Source organism: Canis lupus, chromosome 38 (genome assembly GCF_003254725.2).
Source record: "Canis lupus dingo isolate Sandy chromosome 38, ASM325472v2, whole genome shotgun sequence".
NCBI lineage: Eukaryota > Metazoa > Chordata > Mammalia > Carnivora > Canidae > Canis > Canis lupus.
In genome coordinates, this window is record NC_064280.1 from 12113986 (window position 1) to 12132287 (window position 18302).

Below are 18302 nucleotides of genomic sequence, written 5' to 3' on the forward strand. Positions count from 1 at the left end.
CATATCGAGTTTACATTTTTATTAAAAATGCTGGATGTACAGAAATAACTCTAGAAATAATATCACAATGATGATTTAATCTTCAAAAATATATGTATTTATGTTTTTCTGCATAAAACTATCTGGATCAACAAAAACCATAAATGGCAGGGAGGTCATAACAAATTCTAAGTAAAGGGTAAATTTTGATTTACCCTCTTTTCTTAAGCTCTGGGATTTAAGCATCACAGGAAAGATTTCATTGATACAGAAAAATAAACATTTCATTGTCTTTAACATCTCTCCTTCAATTTTGTTTTCAGATCATGAATTTAAAACATATATCATATTAAGGAACAAAGGATGACAGAGATTGAATTCAAAGGTCTTGGAATTCATTTAGCATCACAGATAGCACTTATAAAGAGATACTGTTGCTCTTTACAAGTTACATATTCTTTTTCTCCAAAAAGTTAGTTTATGTAAGCTTGAAATGCATAAAGGCAGGCTGTGTTAAAGGTTTTGATGTAATCTTTCTTTAAACCAGGGAAATCTTGTGTACTATCATTAGCCATGTCGCTATTTTTTTTATTAAACTAAAATGAAATGCTTGTCTGGTTGAATTGTATAAAGTGAGGTATGGATATCTACCTATAGAAAAGATAAAGAATTAGCTCCAGAGTTATTGTACAGAAATGAAAATGTTCTTCAGAATATGTTCATCTGTATGTGTATATATATGTGTATGCATTTGTGTGTGTGTGACTGCCAGGCATGTTTTCATTATTATAAGGTTCAGGTTAGTGTTAGAAAAACCACGGAAGACTTGGTGTCTTGAATGACAATAGAAAGGCAAAGGTCTTTTTTAAACTTCCTATGTGAACCAAGACATGTTCAGTTAAAATACAAGACTCACTTCATCAGGAAACTTTCCTCTCATAATATTCTCATATATCAACATTTCAAAGTGCATTATGTACATAGTGCATTTTGGGCACTTGATAAATTTTGTCCTTATGTGGCCGTGGTTCCCCTCAAAAATGCTGGATGTAATAAATTGCTATAATCAAATCTAATTTCTGAAAAATACCTGTGGGAGTAACAAACAAAAAAGCAGGTCTTGTATAAAAAAAATGATAAATAACACCGAAGGTAGCTGTTTATTATAATCAGCTTGGCACTGAATTACAAAATTAAAATTATGTGGCCTTTTATAACTAACCCTACCAATATACATGATCTGTGGAATTATGTTGACTTATTTTGCATTTCATAGGAACAGTTCAAAGAAATATAATAGAAAAAAAATGGAAAGATTTATCACAAAGGACCCTGTAGCACAGAATATTTTGAAAAAATCCATTTATTTTGGTCTATTAAGAAAACTAGCATGGAAATGATTTGCTTAGAACTCATTAAGTGTAAAACATTTTGAAAAAGTGCTAATTTTCTAAAAGAAACATCTATGCAGTAAGCAAATTATATTTTTCTATGACTTATTAGTACGGGACCATGTGAACTAATGCATCTGCAGAATAAAGAAACTTCTAAAGGGTTGATTAAACTAAGCTTCAAGCTGTAGTTTGATAGAATTATTAATTTAATCATTTTTAGACAGTTAATTTCATCCAAATTGTTTTTTTTTTTTCCAGCTTGCCTTGAGCCAGGAAATTTGCTTTACTCTCCAGTTAAGAAATCAAATAGAGAATTTTATTTCAGATGGTAATAGAGATGTGACTGTAAACTTTTGCATTACACATACCAATAACATTTGCTTTGCACTTGCACTGGCCTGAATTTTGGTGACAGGTAATATCTCCATCCACTGTCCCAGAGGTACTGCAGTTACAGGCACTGCAGCCATCAGGATCCGACTCTTGTAGATTGTAGAATCCATTTTGGCACTGATTGCACTGTCTGCCAGACACATGTCTCTTACAATTACACTGGCCTCCAATCTAGAGAAGATACAACATTTTGTAGAATGATGAACGTATCTATTTTTAGATAATTTGCTCATTAGGTACAAGACAGGAAGGGAGGGAGGAAAAAACTTTAAACAGACAAGAAGGTAATAAGGTACTTTTCCTCCTGACACAAAACATGGAAAGCTTCAGCAGGGTGAAGATATAGAACCGAGTGAAAATAAACCCCAAAGAAGTCAGCAGCATGTGACTAAAAGTGAAAGGTGGAATTAAGCACTAAAGCACCAGAGAGAAAAAGCAAAATATAGTCGTGTGGAGATTGAAAATAGAAAAGAGCCAGCAGTTAATTTGGTCTCACGCTTTTACCTCTCTGTTTTGCTCCCCCTCACCTACTATCCCGTTGACCCAAACTTGCTTGATCCATGCCAGGTACTTAAATTAAGGACAGATCTTTCTACGGGAATATCATCCTGTCAAGGTCTTTACAATGTTTAAAATAAAGTTCTTTGTTAATAGAACCATTTGTGCCTCCGGATACGAACCCTGATGACTCTAACAACAACAACAAAAATTCTGCTTTTAGGAATATTTCAGCATATTTATGGTTCATTTGTAACATGACTTAGTCACTTTTGGTATATTTAGCTGATTTATAGTGCGGTAGAAAATGCAAAAATAGTTATTTGTTTCAGAGTACTGTCAAGTAAAAGAACAGCTGAAAAAGGAGCATTCTTCTCAAACTACTGTTTGAAAATGAAATATACAGAATATATAATGCTTATCTACTATACATAAATAATACTATGTTCATTAAAAAGAGATAATTAAGAGCCTAAACTTTTCAGAAGGGAACATGTGCATATAAAACATGAAAAATATGAGAAATTTAAAAATAACTTAGGACTTGAAAAAGAGATGCCAATGTAGACATCAAATCAAATCTCCTAGAAAGTCACTGGCATTTCTCCCCCTGATTTCCTTTCACACAAACTTAATCTAGCTCTCCACAACTGGTGGCAGGGTTGTCACAAAGGAAAGTAACCTACATGTAGAAAGGTATGGCTTGATTTACCTTTAATCGCAGGTGTACTCAAAAATATCAGGTTGGGATTCAGTTACAAAGATGTAGAGAAGGTTTTTTAATTAAGGAATTTTAAGAAATCTATCACTGCCTCATTTTCCTCATCTGAGTTATAGGGAATACACTGGAATCATTATTTAAGGCTAAAATAATTTATATGAAAATGTTTAATACTCTGAAAAATAGAAGTGTATACATGCACCAAGTGTGATTGTACATAATAATGAACCTTGGGCAGCCTCAGTGGCTTGTGGTTTAGTGCTGCCTTCAGCCCGGGGAGTGATCTTGGAGGCCCCGGGATCAAGTTCTGCGACAGTCTCCCTGCATGGAGCCTGCATCCTTCTGCCTGTGTCTCTGCCTCTTCCTCTCTCTCTCACTCTCCCTCTCTCTCTCTCATGAATAAATAAATAAATAAATAAATAAATAAATAAATAAATCTTAAAAGATAACAATGAACCTCAATATCAAGGATATATATATATAGGTCCATAAAGATATGCAAAGACCATGAATTATCTCTTTGTACCCAGCTACGTTCCCTGTCTCCACTTTCACTGAGTCCCATGGAATCCAGATCATTACTCAAGACAGAGATTTGATTTGGTCTGCAAAAATATATGGCATTTATTGATGGGTATGTGTTTTATATAGTCACAAAAATCTAATAGATCTCTGATTACACGCTCTCCTTCAAATAAGATAAAACAATTTTACTACCATTTCCAGAACCTACAAGTTTGTATAATACATATAAATTATACTTTCTTTAAGTAAGCTATTCCTTAAAATGTAGTTTAATAGTAAGTGATAAAAGTTCTTTAATTTTTTTAAAAGTTTTCATTTTAATCAGTTTCTCAAAATTCACCTGAAAGTACAAATTTACTTCTACACGACTCAGCTTCATTTATTTTTTAATATTTATTTATTTTTATTTTAGAGAGAGAGAAGCATGCACATGGAGGGGCAGAGGGAGAAGGAGAGAGAAGCCTCAAGCAGACTCTCCGCTGAGTGCAGAGAACCCAATGTGGGGCTGGATCCCAGGACCCTGAAATCACGACCTGAGCCAAAATCAGGAGTCAGATGCTCAACTGACTGAGCCACCCAGGCACCCTCAGCTTCATTTATATGATGGCATTTAAATCTACTTATATGCTAAAACCAATTCTGTCCACCAAGAAGCAGAGAGAAGGGTATGCTTCTCCCCTTTAAAAATACACTTCTAAAAAGTCAGATACCACACTTTTCTGTTTCTATGCTTTTGGGTAGAATACTTTTACACTAACCCAGTTAAACAATATAGCCTTGAATAAGTCTCAGGATGAAAGGCACAACAGTAGGGACTATAGTTCATGATATTATAATAGTATTGAATGGTAACAGGTAGTAGCTAAATTTGTGGTGAGCACAGCATAATGTAGATAGTTGCCAAATCACTATGCCATACACATGAAACTAATATAACATTGAATGCCAAGTACACCTCAATATAAATACATAAATACATACATACATGCATACATACACACACTCCTATAATTATTATCCCCAGGAAGAAAAGTTGTATTCACTTAAAAACACAAAAAACAAAAAGTCTTTTTTTTTTTTAAAAACAAAAAGTCTTAAGAAAGAAACAATATAAGAAGGAAGTAATACAATAGGAAAAATAAAAATCTCAAGAAGAAGATTGAAAGAGAAAGTTGAGAAAACTCTTAAAACTAAAAAGGATAGAGATGAAAAACAAAACAAAAGTAGAGCATTTCCAGAAGGACAAAAGTAGAAAAAAATGAGAGATGAAATTGCCAAAGAATTAATACAAAATAAGTATTTTTCCAGACATTAAGCAACAGTTTAAAAGGGCTCACTATATGCTAGCAAAATTAATGGGTTGGGGGGGAATAATATACATATAATCCCATAAAACGTTCAAATAGCAGAAATAAGCAAAAGGTACAAAAATTTCCAGCCAAACAATAAATCCCATATAAAAGAAATATAGAATATCACTGAAGTGTTCTATAATATCATTGTAACTCAGAACATTATATCATAACTTCCAAATTATGAGTAAAATTATTTGCCAATCTTGAATTCAATACCAGGCCAAACTATTTGTTACCAATGCAGAAAAAAAAAGTCATTTTTCAGATTTGGAAGGATTTAAAAAACATAACTCCCTCTCTCAGGAAGCTAATGGGAGATATGATTCCACAGATAAAATAATAAACAACAGCAATGACAATGCAAGGCATGGGATCAAGGAGATGAAGATTCAGAAGCATGTGGAAAGTCTCAGGCTAATAGCTGAATAGGAGGCCCAAACAGCCACTGGTCCAGATTAGATCCAAAGAATGGAACATTCAGAGAAGGAGGTGGGGCTGTACAGATGGAATAATTTTACTTGGACATATTTAAAAATTAAAAAATCCTTATAATTATGCATGTAGCAAAGATGTCAGCATTTTGAGGGATAATTAGGGACAGATGTGTAGAAAGCTAAATGGATATAAGCAAAGGAATTATTCAATATTAAATTATTGTATCATTATTACATTATTAAATATAGGCAGAATAAAAGATGATGGATATTTTTGAAGATAGAGTCAACATGGTTTGCTGGTGAGTTATAGATAGCTGCTAAGAGAAAGACGATTCAAAAATGATATCATAGCTTTTGACATGAACAACTGGAAGGATAGAGTTGCCATTAATTAAGATGGGAAAGGCTATGAATGAAGCAGATTTGGAGGGAACCAGAAGATCCTTTTGGGACACATTTGAGATATCTGTTAGTCTTTAATTGAGATATTGAGTCTTAAATTGAAAATATTGTGGAATTCACTTCAGCATTGCCTGTGTATTGACAACATTTGATATTAAGTATCATCAAGTGAACAAATATGGATAGAGGAAAGATCCATAAAGAGGGTTGTGGAGATAAATAAGTATCAAAAGAGTTTTGAAATGGAAAAAATAACATTATGTTTATTTGCTTAAAGGGAGGACAAAGCACAGGCATCCACATTGATAATATAATGCAAGGGAAGGAAAAGTCAAGTACAGGGCCCAACTTACCAGGTAGTATGGCCTCTTCTTTGGGAAGTTGGTGTCTGCCATTTCTAGCCTTTTCCAATACTGAGTTCCTCCTAAGTTAAAGCATGTTTCCCTCTTCTGTTACCCTACAGCATTTGTTGCTCTATTATGCCATCCTACCATTTTCCAGGTCCTAACTTATAATCATCATATGCCAATCTGAAAGTATGTCTTCCCAGTGTGCTGTATTGGCCCAGTAATCAAAGGGCCATGACCTTGTGCACATTTCTACCACCCACAGACCCAACAGGATGCCTGACACATAGCAGGTACCCAATAGGTTCATTTTGAGTAAATGAGCCTTTGATTTTCTCAAGCATTCCTTTGCTTATAGCAACATCAGCAACAATTTTTTGAACAGTTAGTTATAATATTGCAGACAGAGCGCTACAATGTTTTGTGTATTTTTTCCTATTTATTAACAAATAATCCTGTGAGGCACTATACTTCCAAAGGAAAATTAAGTGACTTTTCCAAGACCGACCCCAAATGGAAACCAAGGGCTGTATGTATGGCTGCAATCCTGCGTGTTCATGCACTACGCAATTATGCCTTAGAATATAACACTCGCTCCTATTGTGTGTCTCACCTAAATTCCTTAATCATTTGGACGTGGCATAATTACTCTGCTCTCTAAATCTACCTAAATCTTAGTTTATTTGTGTATAAAATGAGCATAATTATATCTACAATCTGTTGTCAGGATTAACTGAGACTATCAAAATAAAAGTATCTAGTATCATCTCTGGATCATAGTGAGTGCTTGGTAAAGGTAAGATATGATGATTACTTTGTATATTTCATACTGGTATTGAACAAATAGTAGACGGTAAATTCATCAAGTGACTAATAGTTAAACTTTATTCACCCTTCTAGAATACCTGATGGATGTGTGGCAGGCAAAAAAGTAAAAAGGCCAATCATTTGCATCCTGCGCAAGGACCCTGAACAGTTTGGATGTTCCTCATCTTCTCTCTTTTATTCATTCCACTCCAGCTACATAGGATCTTTTATGTTCCTTGAACATATTAGGGATGTTCCCACCTCAGGATGCTTGCATAGGATGCCCCCTCTACCTGTGACTCTTCTCCCAGATTTCAACCTAACAAACCTCCTTCTGGTCTATAGTCAAATGTCACCTTCTTCATGAGACCTGTCTTGACTATATATCCCAAATAGCAAGTCCTTTCCCTACAATAGCACTCCCGAGGTGTCCTATACTGTCCAATTTCTTCCATAGCACTTAATTTAATACATAAACTTACTTCTTTTTACATTGCCTGATATTGGCCTTTCTCGTCGACTCCCCAAGCTCCATTACAATGGAAGCCCCACAATAGTAGGAGTTTCAGCCATTTTACCACTTGTGAAATGCATGACACTTAATTTTACAGAAAAAGAAACCAAATCATAGACAGACAGGTAGGAAGTGGCCTACCTCCCAAATCCATGCTCATGGCCATCATGTTAAATTCACTCTGCTTGTGATAAGTCACAAATCTAATGATAGAAGCAGGAAGTCAAGGTAATGGCATCTCCCCACGAGGAGATGGACAGATGGATGCACAGAGCAGAATCAGGCAAGCATTCCAGTTATCATTTTGTGGATTTCTCTGAATAGCACTGATGTTTGCTAATGGCTGCTATACATTGCCTTGTGATCACACTCAGGACTTCTCCATTTTGGACCATACCACAAAAGCCTGCTGGGCCAGGCTATGTAGCACACAGCCCATTGTGTGACAATATGAACAATGAATTTGACAGGGATATTAGTGACAGTCAAAAAGAGTAAGATTCTGCAATAATTCACCTTTTCAGCTCTCTTCTACATTAACGGATGAAATTCCGTCAGGGTGAATTCAAGGCTTTGGATAATCCATATATAATTTCTTTTGTGTTTAAGAAAATATGAAGTATGATTTCAAAATTAATAAATTGGGTGAACACAGCCAATATTTAGCAGAGGCTCTCTATGTAACAGAGAGTATATTTTAAGTAACTTAAAGCAACACTTTTAAAACAGCAGAAATAGATGTCTTCCTATGTACTCATTTGCCTGGTGGTAGAAAAAAATCTACTGTGCTATAGATTATATGTTCTCACTGAACTCACTAACAGCCAATGAGATAATGTTGATGTTGCCAAGCAGAGTAAGAATTTGAAAAGCAAACTCAAAAGTTTAAGAACAGGAAGTCTATCCTGGAAATTAAGGTGGATTGGAGGGTATTGTTTGAACAAAAAAGAAATACAAATGAGGGCAAAAAAGACATCTTCTAAGCAGTGAGTACATTCTTTAGAAGAGTCTTTTCTTTTATAGAGACTATAGACTTTTCTTTTGTAGAAATTCTTTAACTTGTATTTTCCCTGTTGAGGAACTCATGGATTCACATCATTACTCGATAAATGTTTGCTCACATACAGTATGCACCTTGTAAGTCATATAAGATATTATAAGAGAAATACCTCCCAGTTCCCACCACTTCTTCCCTCAGAATTGCAAACAGTACCCAGCATGAACATATAGAATGATTTCTATGAATATGTTCCTCTCCCCTAACCTATTTAATTAAACTATCAAATTAATTTTCATCCACAGCAATTCTGATCATGATACTCCTGTGGTATTTTGTAGATGTGTTAGATTTAGAGAAGAGGACACACTTTCTGTAAATAAAATAAAATAAATAAAATAAAATAAATAAAATAAAATTTGTTTTGATTTTTATTATCACCAGGTGCTAGCAATTCCAAACAATCCTTGTGATACATTACTCTTCCTCGTTGGGTGGACTGCTTCCACTCCCCTCTCCACACTAGAAACACCACTATGTCACTTCTGTGCTCATGGGTATTCAATAGCTTCCTATTGTTACTGAACAAAGTCCAAATTCCATGATGTTGCCTCAACATGCTTCTCTAGCCCCTCATAATATATGCTACCTCAGTGATAGTCTCAGAGTTTCTATAGGAAGGACTGGATGGAAGCAATCTGGCTAGAAACATTGCACATGGATTTGTTTTGCAGCTATGTTTGCCTTTTCTGTTTTTCATTTTGCACTACGTCTGATCTCTGTTACAATACTGAATAGAAATTGTAAGAAGAGGAATGCCTGAGTGGCTCAGCAGTTGAGCAACTGCTTTCAGCTCAGGGCATGATCCCGGTCCTGGGATCGAGTTCTGCATTGGGCTCCCCACAGGGAGGCTGTTTCCCCCTCTGCCTATGTTTCTGCCTCTCTCTGTGTGTCTCTAATGAATAAATAATAAAATATTTTAAAAAATTGTGAGAGAAAAGGTCCTTGTTCTATTCCTGATCTTAGGGAATGTTTAATGTTTATTGTTAAGTACGATGTTAGCTGAAGATTCTTTCAGATGCTCTTTTCAGTTTAAAGAATTTCTCTTCTATTTATAGAGTGAAGACCACATTTATCATGAAAGTGTTTTGATTTTTTTCAAAAGTTTTTCAACACCTATTGAGATTATTATACGGGATTTAGGAGGTTTATTGCATTAACTGATTTTCAAAAATTAAACCAACCTTGCATTCTTGAAATAAATGCCAATCAATCTTGATGTGTTACCTCATTGCAGGACTGACTTGCTATTATTATTTGGCATCTATGTTAACATGGAATGCTCAAATGGACTTATTTTTAAGTGGTTTGTCAGGTTATGGGATTATTGTTAGGTAGCCCTCACAAAATGAGTTGGCAAGTGTATACTATTCCTCAGTTTTCTAAAAGTTTATATAGGACTGATAAGATTTATTCCTTTATGTTATCACAGAATTCACCAGTGAAGTCATGTGGGCCTGAAGTTTTCCTTCTTGAAAGAGGAATTTTGAAATTTGAATTGTGATTACAAACTCAATGTTTTTAACTTATACAAAGTATTCAGATTTTCTATTTCTTCTTTGATTTGTATTAATGTTCTATTTCTTCTCATGTTAGCTTCATGTTAGCTTCCCATTTTATCAAAGATATCAAATTAGGAGAGAGTTATTCATGTTATCTGGACGTTTGTAGAATACGCTGTGAGGTCCATTTTTTTTTTTTTTAACAATTTCTAATGTTGGCAACTTGCATTTTCTCTTCTTTTAATTGATGAATTCCTTTTGAAGGAACTTTGAGTTTATTCATTTTCACTACTTTGTGTCCAATTTCTATCTGGCTGATTTTTCAGCTTTCCTTTCCCTCTTTCATCTATTTATTCTGTGTTTCATTAGCTTTGTTTTCCTTTCCCATCATCAGTCTTGTGGTTCAGGAAATAGCTTCACATTGATGCCTGGCTGCTTACCTGATGAACAGTCATTTTATCATTCATTTCTACTTGTTTAGGGCCTCTTTTCTGGTTTTCTAAGAGACTTACATTACCCATAACAAACTGAGTTTGGATAAGTACAGGAAAAGCTGAGTTAGTGCAGTTGAGCAATATGGTGAATAGGTGAAAAGTGGAAGGAAAGATAGGCTTTGATGAATAAAGTAGGTTGAAAAAGGAGGTGAAATGGGTACCATGACATAAGATGGCAAATAACAAGAGCTTTCTTGGGCTTGCCTTTTTCCCATATATTCTATACATTTACGTTAGGCAATAAAAGTTGAAACAGACCCCAGACGAATCAGGAGCAATGATTATATGTCCACAGAATCCTTAAGCTTTTCCAAATCCTAACATACCAACAGAATTAAATAGCAAAATAAAAAAAAAAGTCATGAATATTTATAACAAAACTAGGTGACCAGCTATCCCGAGATACCTCCAAAAATGTAGCAAATGGGAACAAACCATCAATAGTCACAAGACCTGCATGGTATCACTATCTGTGGGGGAGAAAGCAGAGAGAAGTCACAGAGCATATAACTTCTGGAGGACCTAAAAACTAGAGAACCCAAGATGTAGTGCACCAATTTGAGAATGGGCAATTGAATCGGAAAAGGATTTCATTGACCCAGCAGCAGTAATTGCAAGAGATCTGCCGTGGGAATTAAAGTCTGGAGTAATCCAGTTTCCATGAGCTTTCAAAACAGACTAACCTGGCCACACTTCTATGGCAAAGCCCCACACTTAGGAGAAATTAATGAGAGTGGGCAGGCACAACTGACAGTTAAAGCAATACACACCTAAAGAACAGAAATCCTAAAGTCAAGATGGGTTTGTCATTGGCAATGAAAAAAAAATAAATCTTTACAAAGTTTCTTTTAAAATAATGATAGTAAACAAGGCATTTCAGGCAAGATCAATTTAATTCATTGGTTTCTGTTTCTGTTATTCACTATTATGTACATCTTGACTAGCACAGCGCCTGGTACATCATAGCATGCCTAAGAAATATGTTAATTGATTAAGTAAATCAATTAAAGTCAGTTGTTATGTAACTGAAATGTATCTAGGAAATACTGTCAAATATAACAGGAGTTTTAAAAACACTTTCTACTCAATTTTGGTAGAGAATTATAGACTACATGCTCCAAATTCTTCTTCACTCATGTAAAAAAACCTATATATTCATAGTTTTCAAAATATTCATCTCAATCAAGCAATAGCATTTTTAAATACTGAAATTTTTGGAATACACAAATCTACAACATATATTTAGGATATCCCAAAGTTGAATTTTTTGATTATCCACAACCAGATAACTCAGACCTATAGAATTAAAAATCCCTGAAGGTTGAGCCCAGGAATCAGGAATCTTCATTTTTTAAAAAGTTTCACTGGTAAAAAAAAAAAAAAAAAAAAAAAAAAAAGGTTGCACTGGTGATTCTTATGAACACTAAGATTTAAGAATTAGTGCTTTAAGTACTTGCTACCTATTCTATCACTGCTCTAAGTCAAGTACTCCTTGGGATTCAGTCTCTTTTTTCTCCTGAGTTAATCATGCATCTCATTAAATTATTGACAGGTCCATCACCAAGCATCAAAGAAACACCATCTTCCTGAGCTGAGTCAATACTGAAGTATTCATACTACTAATCATCTGAATGTAAATTCTGATAATATACTAATTTTAGCAATTTTTAAAAAGCATTTATGAAACATCTAATCATTTGCAGCATTTCTGGTGCTTTTAGGGAAAAACACATCTATCTATCATCTATCTATCTATCTATCTATCTATCTATCTATCTATCTATCTAATCTCCATCCATCTACCATCTGTCTATCAATCAATCTTTACACAGAATATTTTCCCTGCTAGGAGCTAGCTCAGCCCTGATATGTGGACCCTAAAAACTACTCATATTTCTGGTATAGATACATCTTTCCTTAAGCTTCTGATTCTCTTAAGAAGAAATGTCCACATTAATATAATAGGCTACCTTTGTAAGATACTCATTCCAGTTCAAAAATAAATAAATGAATCTGCGGTGGTTTCTGCCACATATAAATATCACGAATTAGAGAATGCCAAGTGAATAATGTACATCATAATACTTGTTTCCATTTAAGTGTTTTGTGATACTGCTGTTTATCATCTTGCTCAGCTGTCGAAAATACTCATTTGAAAAGAAAGGCTCCTACATTGGTGTAAAACCAAGATGTGTTTTCTTTTCCATTCTACAATGTCTGTCATTTGTCAGGCTGGTCTATTTCCGTAGCTTCCCTTCCCCTCCAAAAGGCAGTTCCGAGAAACTGCTTTCCAAACTTCCCCACCACAATCTCTAAGGAGTAATGCAAAAAGGTAAAATACTGAAGCACGCGGAAAGTGATAGTAGGAATGGAATACATTTTTTCTCAATACTTTGAGTGTTCAAGATGGAAAGAGTGTAAAGAGGTTTCCCACACACTATTGTTCCCAGCAATGTTACATACTTGAATGGTTTTAAGAGGAAGTACTATAATTACAATCCTTCTAGTTCTCAAAAGGGTATAATTTCATATTGCATCATCCCCCCCAACTTTTTTTTTGGCTGATTTAGGTCTCTTTCGCTCAGAGATTAGAAGCTATAACCTGTGAAAGATGCATGCAGTATATGTCACCATGTTAAATTAGAACATTTCACAAATGTCATCTGAATGCCACAACTATACAGTATAGTCTTATTATAATCTGCTGCAAAATTAATATAGTAGTTATTAATAATAAAGTGTTAATAAAACAATAAAGTGTTTTGATTTTATCAATATGAAATATCTCACGGTAGCATTTAAAACATATTTCCAACATGAGTAACTACATTCTCCATGTTGATAGTTAATGTAGTACAGAAATATGCTTTTAGGAAAGTTAACTTATTTAACAATCATTTTTGTTTTATTTTGGTAAAAGTGATCAAAGTTGTGAATTTACACAATAGAATGCCTGCTTACTATTATGTTAGTTTGCTGAACCACTGAAAAAGGAAATCTCAAATATATTGAGAGGAAGATGTCCATATGAGATGATAAAGAAATTAAATAAATCAGGCCTAAAAGAAAATAGCTCTACTAAATATTCAAATTAGCTTATTTGTAATATAATATGCTGAATCTTTGGGATAAACTAAGTACTAAGAGAGCTATGTTACCTCTTTAATATCACCCAAATCTCCATTTGAGAATTATATCGGTTCCAAGAAATTAATTTGCCAATTATGTACACATTTTCATTTCCTAAATATTTAGAAATTCTAAAAAATGGTCAGGATTAAATTAGTAGGATTTGGAATAATCTTGAAACAAATGGATGTGTTTCCTTCCTACTTTTAGATAGTATGTAAATATCCAGATGAGCAATCAGCTGTGGATTCCTCTTATGTCTCAGTGCTAAGAACAGATGTTTAACTAAGACCCAGCAGCTCTAACCTCAAGTTGAGCTTTAGAAACAATATGAGTCTTGAATTTCTGCTCTACCCCATTATTACTTGTGTGATCTTGGAGGAGATACCTAATTTCTCTGAGATTCTGTGTCCTTAACCACACAATGGATAAATTAATAATTCCTTTACCAACTTTGGTAAGGACTGAATTAATTGACTAAAAGTGCTTAGTATAATCCTTCACACATGACAAATGCATAACAAATAGAACCTATGAGAATTTACAGACTAGTTTTTATCCTCACGCATTTTAAGCAATATGTCAAATACCTGCCAATCTGTTTCACACATTTCAAAATGTGGGACTCTAATACACAGCACCAAAACCACATGCAGGTAGATAAAAGTGGAGACCAGTCCTTCAGCTCACCAGGAGTTTAAATATTCCCCAATCCTGCATAACACTGAGGAACCCAGCATCCTTGCCACCGGTTCTCCCTTGATACTGGGAGTGCATCTGCCTCTGGAAATGATCAGCACATTAGTTTGGCAGAAGAAAGGAGGCTGCCTACAATCTGTCTTGCATGAATTAGTATCATAAACACACACAGACACACACACACACACAAACACACAAAGGGTCAGTGATGTACCGAGTATTTTTAAAAATAAACTTACCATACCTTTGTGTATACTGATATTGAAATAAATGTTTTCACCTTTTAATCATAACCCCAAGAAGATACACATGCACAGACACACAATACACACGCACACATATTGCCATCCTACGGTGGTTGCCCTTGCTAAGTCTTAAAATACTCATATTTTGTGTTTTTTTTTAATAAATTTATTTTTTATTGGTGTTCAATTTGTCAACATACAGAATAACACCCAGTGCTCATCCCGTCAAGTGCCCACCTCAGTGCCCGTCACCCAGTCACCCCCACACCCCCGCCCACCTCCCCTTCCACCACCCCTAGTTCGTTTCCCAGAGTTAGGAGTCTATCATGTTCTGTCTCCTTTTCTGATATTTCCCACTTATTTTTTCTCCTTTCCCAAAACCGCCTTCAAAATCTATAGTCCCTAAGCATCCTTGATGCACTATTGTTCTTTATACTTGCCTCCTCAGCTGGGAGCACCTAGAAAGGCCATAGTTATCTTCTCATCCACTTGTCCCTGGGGCTTCTCTCTCACACGTACTCATGAACAAGTATTTTCACCTTGCATGCAAGCTGGTTCTCCTTCCATCTAGATCCAAACCTCCTTTGCTGACAGGTGCTGACACAGTTTTAGCAGACCAACTTCCAACTTCTGCCTTGAACGAGGTCCACTCCCAAGCAGACCTCCTTCCAATATTGATGGTCTGGTAATCCCAAGGTGCTGATGAGGTGCTATATTCTCAGGGTTTTCATTAAACAGAAGTCAATGAGTTCTGCACATAGAAGAGAGCGCCCTTCCCATTCTTGGGCTATTTCTGTCATGTGAGCTCTAAATAGAAATGGCTGGCTCTCCATCAATATCCATTCTCCTCTTTCCTAATACACAGTTGTAGTTAGGAAGTGTCTCCCTAACCAGGGACAACATTTTCCTAGCCCTCCATGTAACTAGTGTAGCCATGGAACTAGCTCTTACCAACAAAATAACAGAAGGGATGTATGCCTCTTTTGGACCAAAACCTTCAAAAGGTGACAGTTGTTTCTCCACATTATCTTTTCCTTTTTTAGAGGAAGGCAGAGCCACGCAATGGAAGTAGGTTATGACCCTGAACTGTCTTCTGGAGGAACACCACCAACTAAACTGGAACAGCTCCCTTGGAGGGGTGAAATGCACAGAAAATAAACTCCTATATTGTTTGGACCACTAGTAACTTGGGGGTCTATTTGTTACATCTGTTTAGGTTATCCTAACTCCTATCAGATAGTAATGCAATGGATCTTGCATATTATCCCCACACGTGTTAATTAAATCAATATCTAATTACTACCTAACATCCTTGCCAATTTCATTTTCACTGTTGAATCTAGCCCTAAGTGCCTGGGATGTTATTATTTGGTCAAGTTTTTATACTGTAGCCCTTGGGATAAGCTCATTCCCAAGGAGGTGCCAGGTGTGTTCAAACACATGTAACTCAAATTAGGCTGAAGGTGGGAACCTCACCTGTTATATCTCCATCCACTTTACCTCCAGGAAATTTGTCATAACCTTGTTTCTTGCATAACTCCTTCAGTAGAAGCCTTTATTGATAGATCAGATCCATGTTCCCCTTTCTTTCTCGTTTAAACCCTAGCATCTTTATTCCTATCCTTTGCATCTGAACTTCTACATTCTCAGGTTAAACAGTTAATACTCAGCTTTCCAGATGCAAGAGAAATATTACTACTCATCTCTCCTGAAGTCTCTGAATGAGAGACTACAACTTATGCCCAAGTTTTCATGTCTTTCTTTAAGTTCTAGGCAACCTTCCCATCTTTCATACCCTTCACCATCCTAATGTTTATAGCCAATATCCATACATCATACTATTCAGGGTCAAGCTTTTCAGAGGCTGAAGAAGTGTGCATTATTTCTATTTGTACACCTTAATATGTGGGTAACACAAAATATAAGGTAATATATTTCTGGAAAATTCACACAGTGACTTTTTGACATGTTTTGGTAATTGATGACAAATACCTAGTTCTGAGCAGATGAGAAAGCATTGATGAACTGCAGGAAATGGTACATTATGTAGAGAAAGTATAGTCTGCTCCATTTTTTAAATGTATTTCCTTGAAAATTATCCCTCTGGCGGAACAATCAATTTTCGTGAGTAGGGTCCTTATTCCTCATGATTCCATCTTCTTTGGGTCGGACTTGGAAATACTTCCTTCATTGATGCCTTTCCATTTCATCTAATTCATTTCAACCCCTAGTCTCCTGCCTTATTAATCTATTTTTTAATGTCTCTTAATCATCTCTCTCTGTTCTGGCTCTATTGCAGCAGTCTACTGATGCCTTATTGAGCATTACCATCAACCATTCTTCTTTCTTTTTATATAATTACAACTATATTTTCAGTTTTCAGCCAACTTTCAGATTCCCTTACTGTTTTTTTTTATTTTTTTTAATCACTTAGTTTAGATTCTCTAATTCTGAGGACACAGCTTAGAGTACAATTTGACTATAATTTAACAGAGGCTCAGTCATATGGGAAACTTAGAAACCTATTTGATTTTAAGATGGGATTCAGAAGATAGAACAGAGTAAGCCCATTCCTGTCCAGTTATATATACTTGTGCATAAGAACACACTCATGTTTATCCCCTCTTTCTCACACACACACTCACATCCAGCTTCTTTTGCATATGCACCTTTGATAGTGTTTTAACAACTTGGTTATTAAAGAGTGGTCCAAAGATCAGCACAATGGCATCACCTGGGGACTTTTACAAATGCAGAATCTAGGTCCTCATTCCAGACTTCCTGAATCAGAATCTACCTTTTAAAAAGACCTCTGAGATATTCACACACACATGAGAAATTTGAGAACTGTTCTGGGTGGCCTCCCATGTCTTGCCTGTTGCAGCTTAATTAAGTCTGTTTCTCAGTCCAAGAACATAGCAAAGTAAGAAAGAAAGAAGGTAAGAGGGATGTAGAAAATCCCAAGCACTGAATGTGTGTTTCTTGAATGCGTTCTACATCTCTCAAGCCATGAGTCATACTAGGGACTTTCTCTTAAGTGTTTTCACCTCATCAGCATTACCTATTTAGTTGGCTGTAGCAGGTACTCCAGGAACATCAGCAAATACATGAAGGGCAGGGGCAGTGGATGGGCAGATTGGAGCCAATTTGTTCCCACCTTGCATAAGGAGCAGACTGGGATCTCTCTACATATGTACTTTAAGTATAATTTCTAAGACCCTCCTCCAGTACCTCAGAATGCTTTTTTAAAAAGCATCACCCAGGTGTGGGCTATTTCTATTTCATCTAAACTTAAGTCACAGTAGATAAGGAAAAAAAGAAAGAACAGTCAACCTCTGACTCAGAAAAGATGTCAACTCATGCACTGAGCTCAAAGGAAACAAGAAGGAAGTGCAGTGATATCCCCAGAAACTTGCATTACATGTATCTGTGCTAATAGCCAAGGCTGGTTTTAAGATAAGTGGACCTACTTTTCCCCAACACAGAGAATTTTCATCTTTTTTGGCTCATGTACAGCTCTTGGGTCTGATGAAGGTACTGACAACTCGTCCCTCAAATAAACATAAACAAATAAATACACAGACACACTACTACATACAATTGAAAAACATATATGGATGCCCTAAAATTTATCCATGGTAGTCCAGGGATCCAAGGACTCTATATTAAGGACTCCACAATAATAGTAATGACTTTTTTCCATTTCCCCTTCTCCTATTAATATTAATACTATTAATATGCTTTAGATGTTCTATCTGTCTTAACTTTGGCATCTGTATTTTTAGGATTTAGTGACTCAGAGCA

The 18302-nt window shown here is 35.5% G+C and overlaps 1 protein-coding gene across 1 annotated transcript in view; it reads right to left on the minus strand.

Annotated features, from left to right (window-relative positions):
• Positions 1 to 18302, minus strand: part of USH2A (usherin) — a 686658-nt gene that overhangs the window by 558213 nt on the left and 110143 nt on the right. Inside the window, 1 exon segment of the mRNA XM_025420646.3 lies at positions 1742 to 1937. Coding sequence (XP_025276431.3) covers positions 1742 to 1937 — 196 coding nt within the window.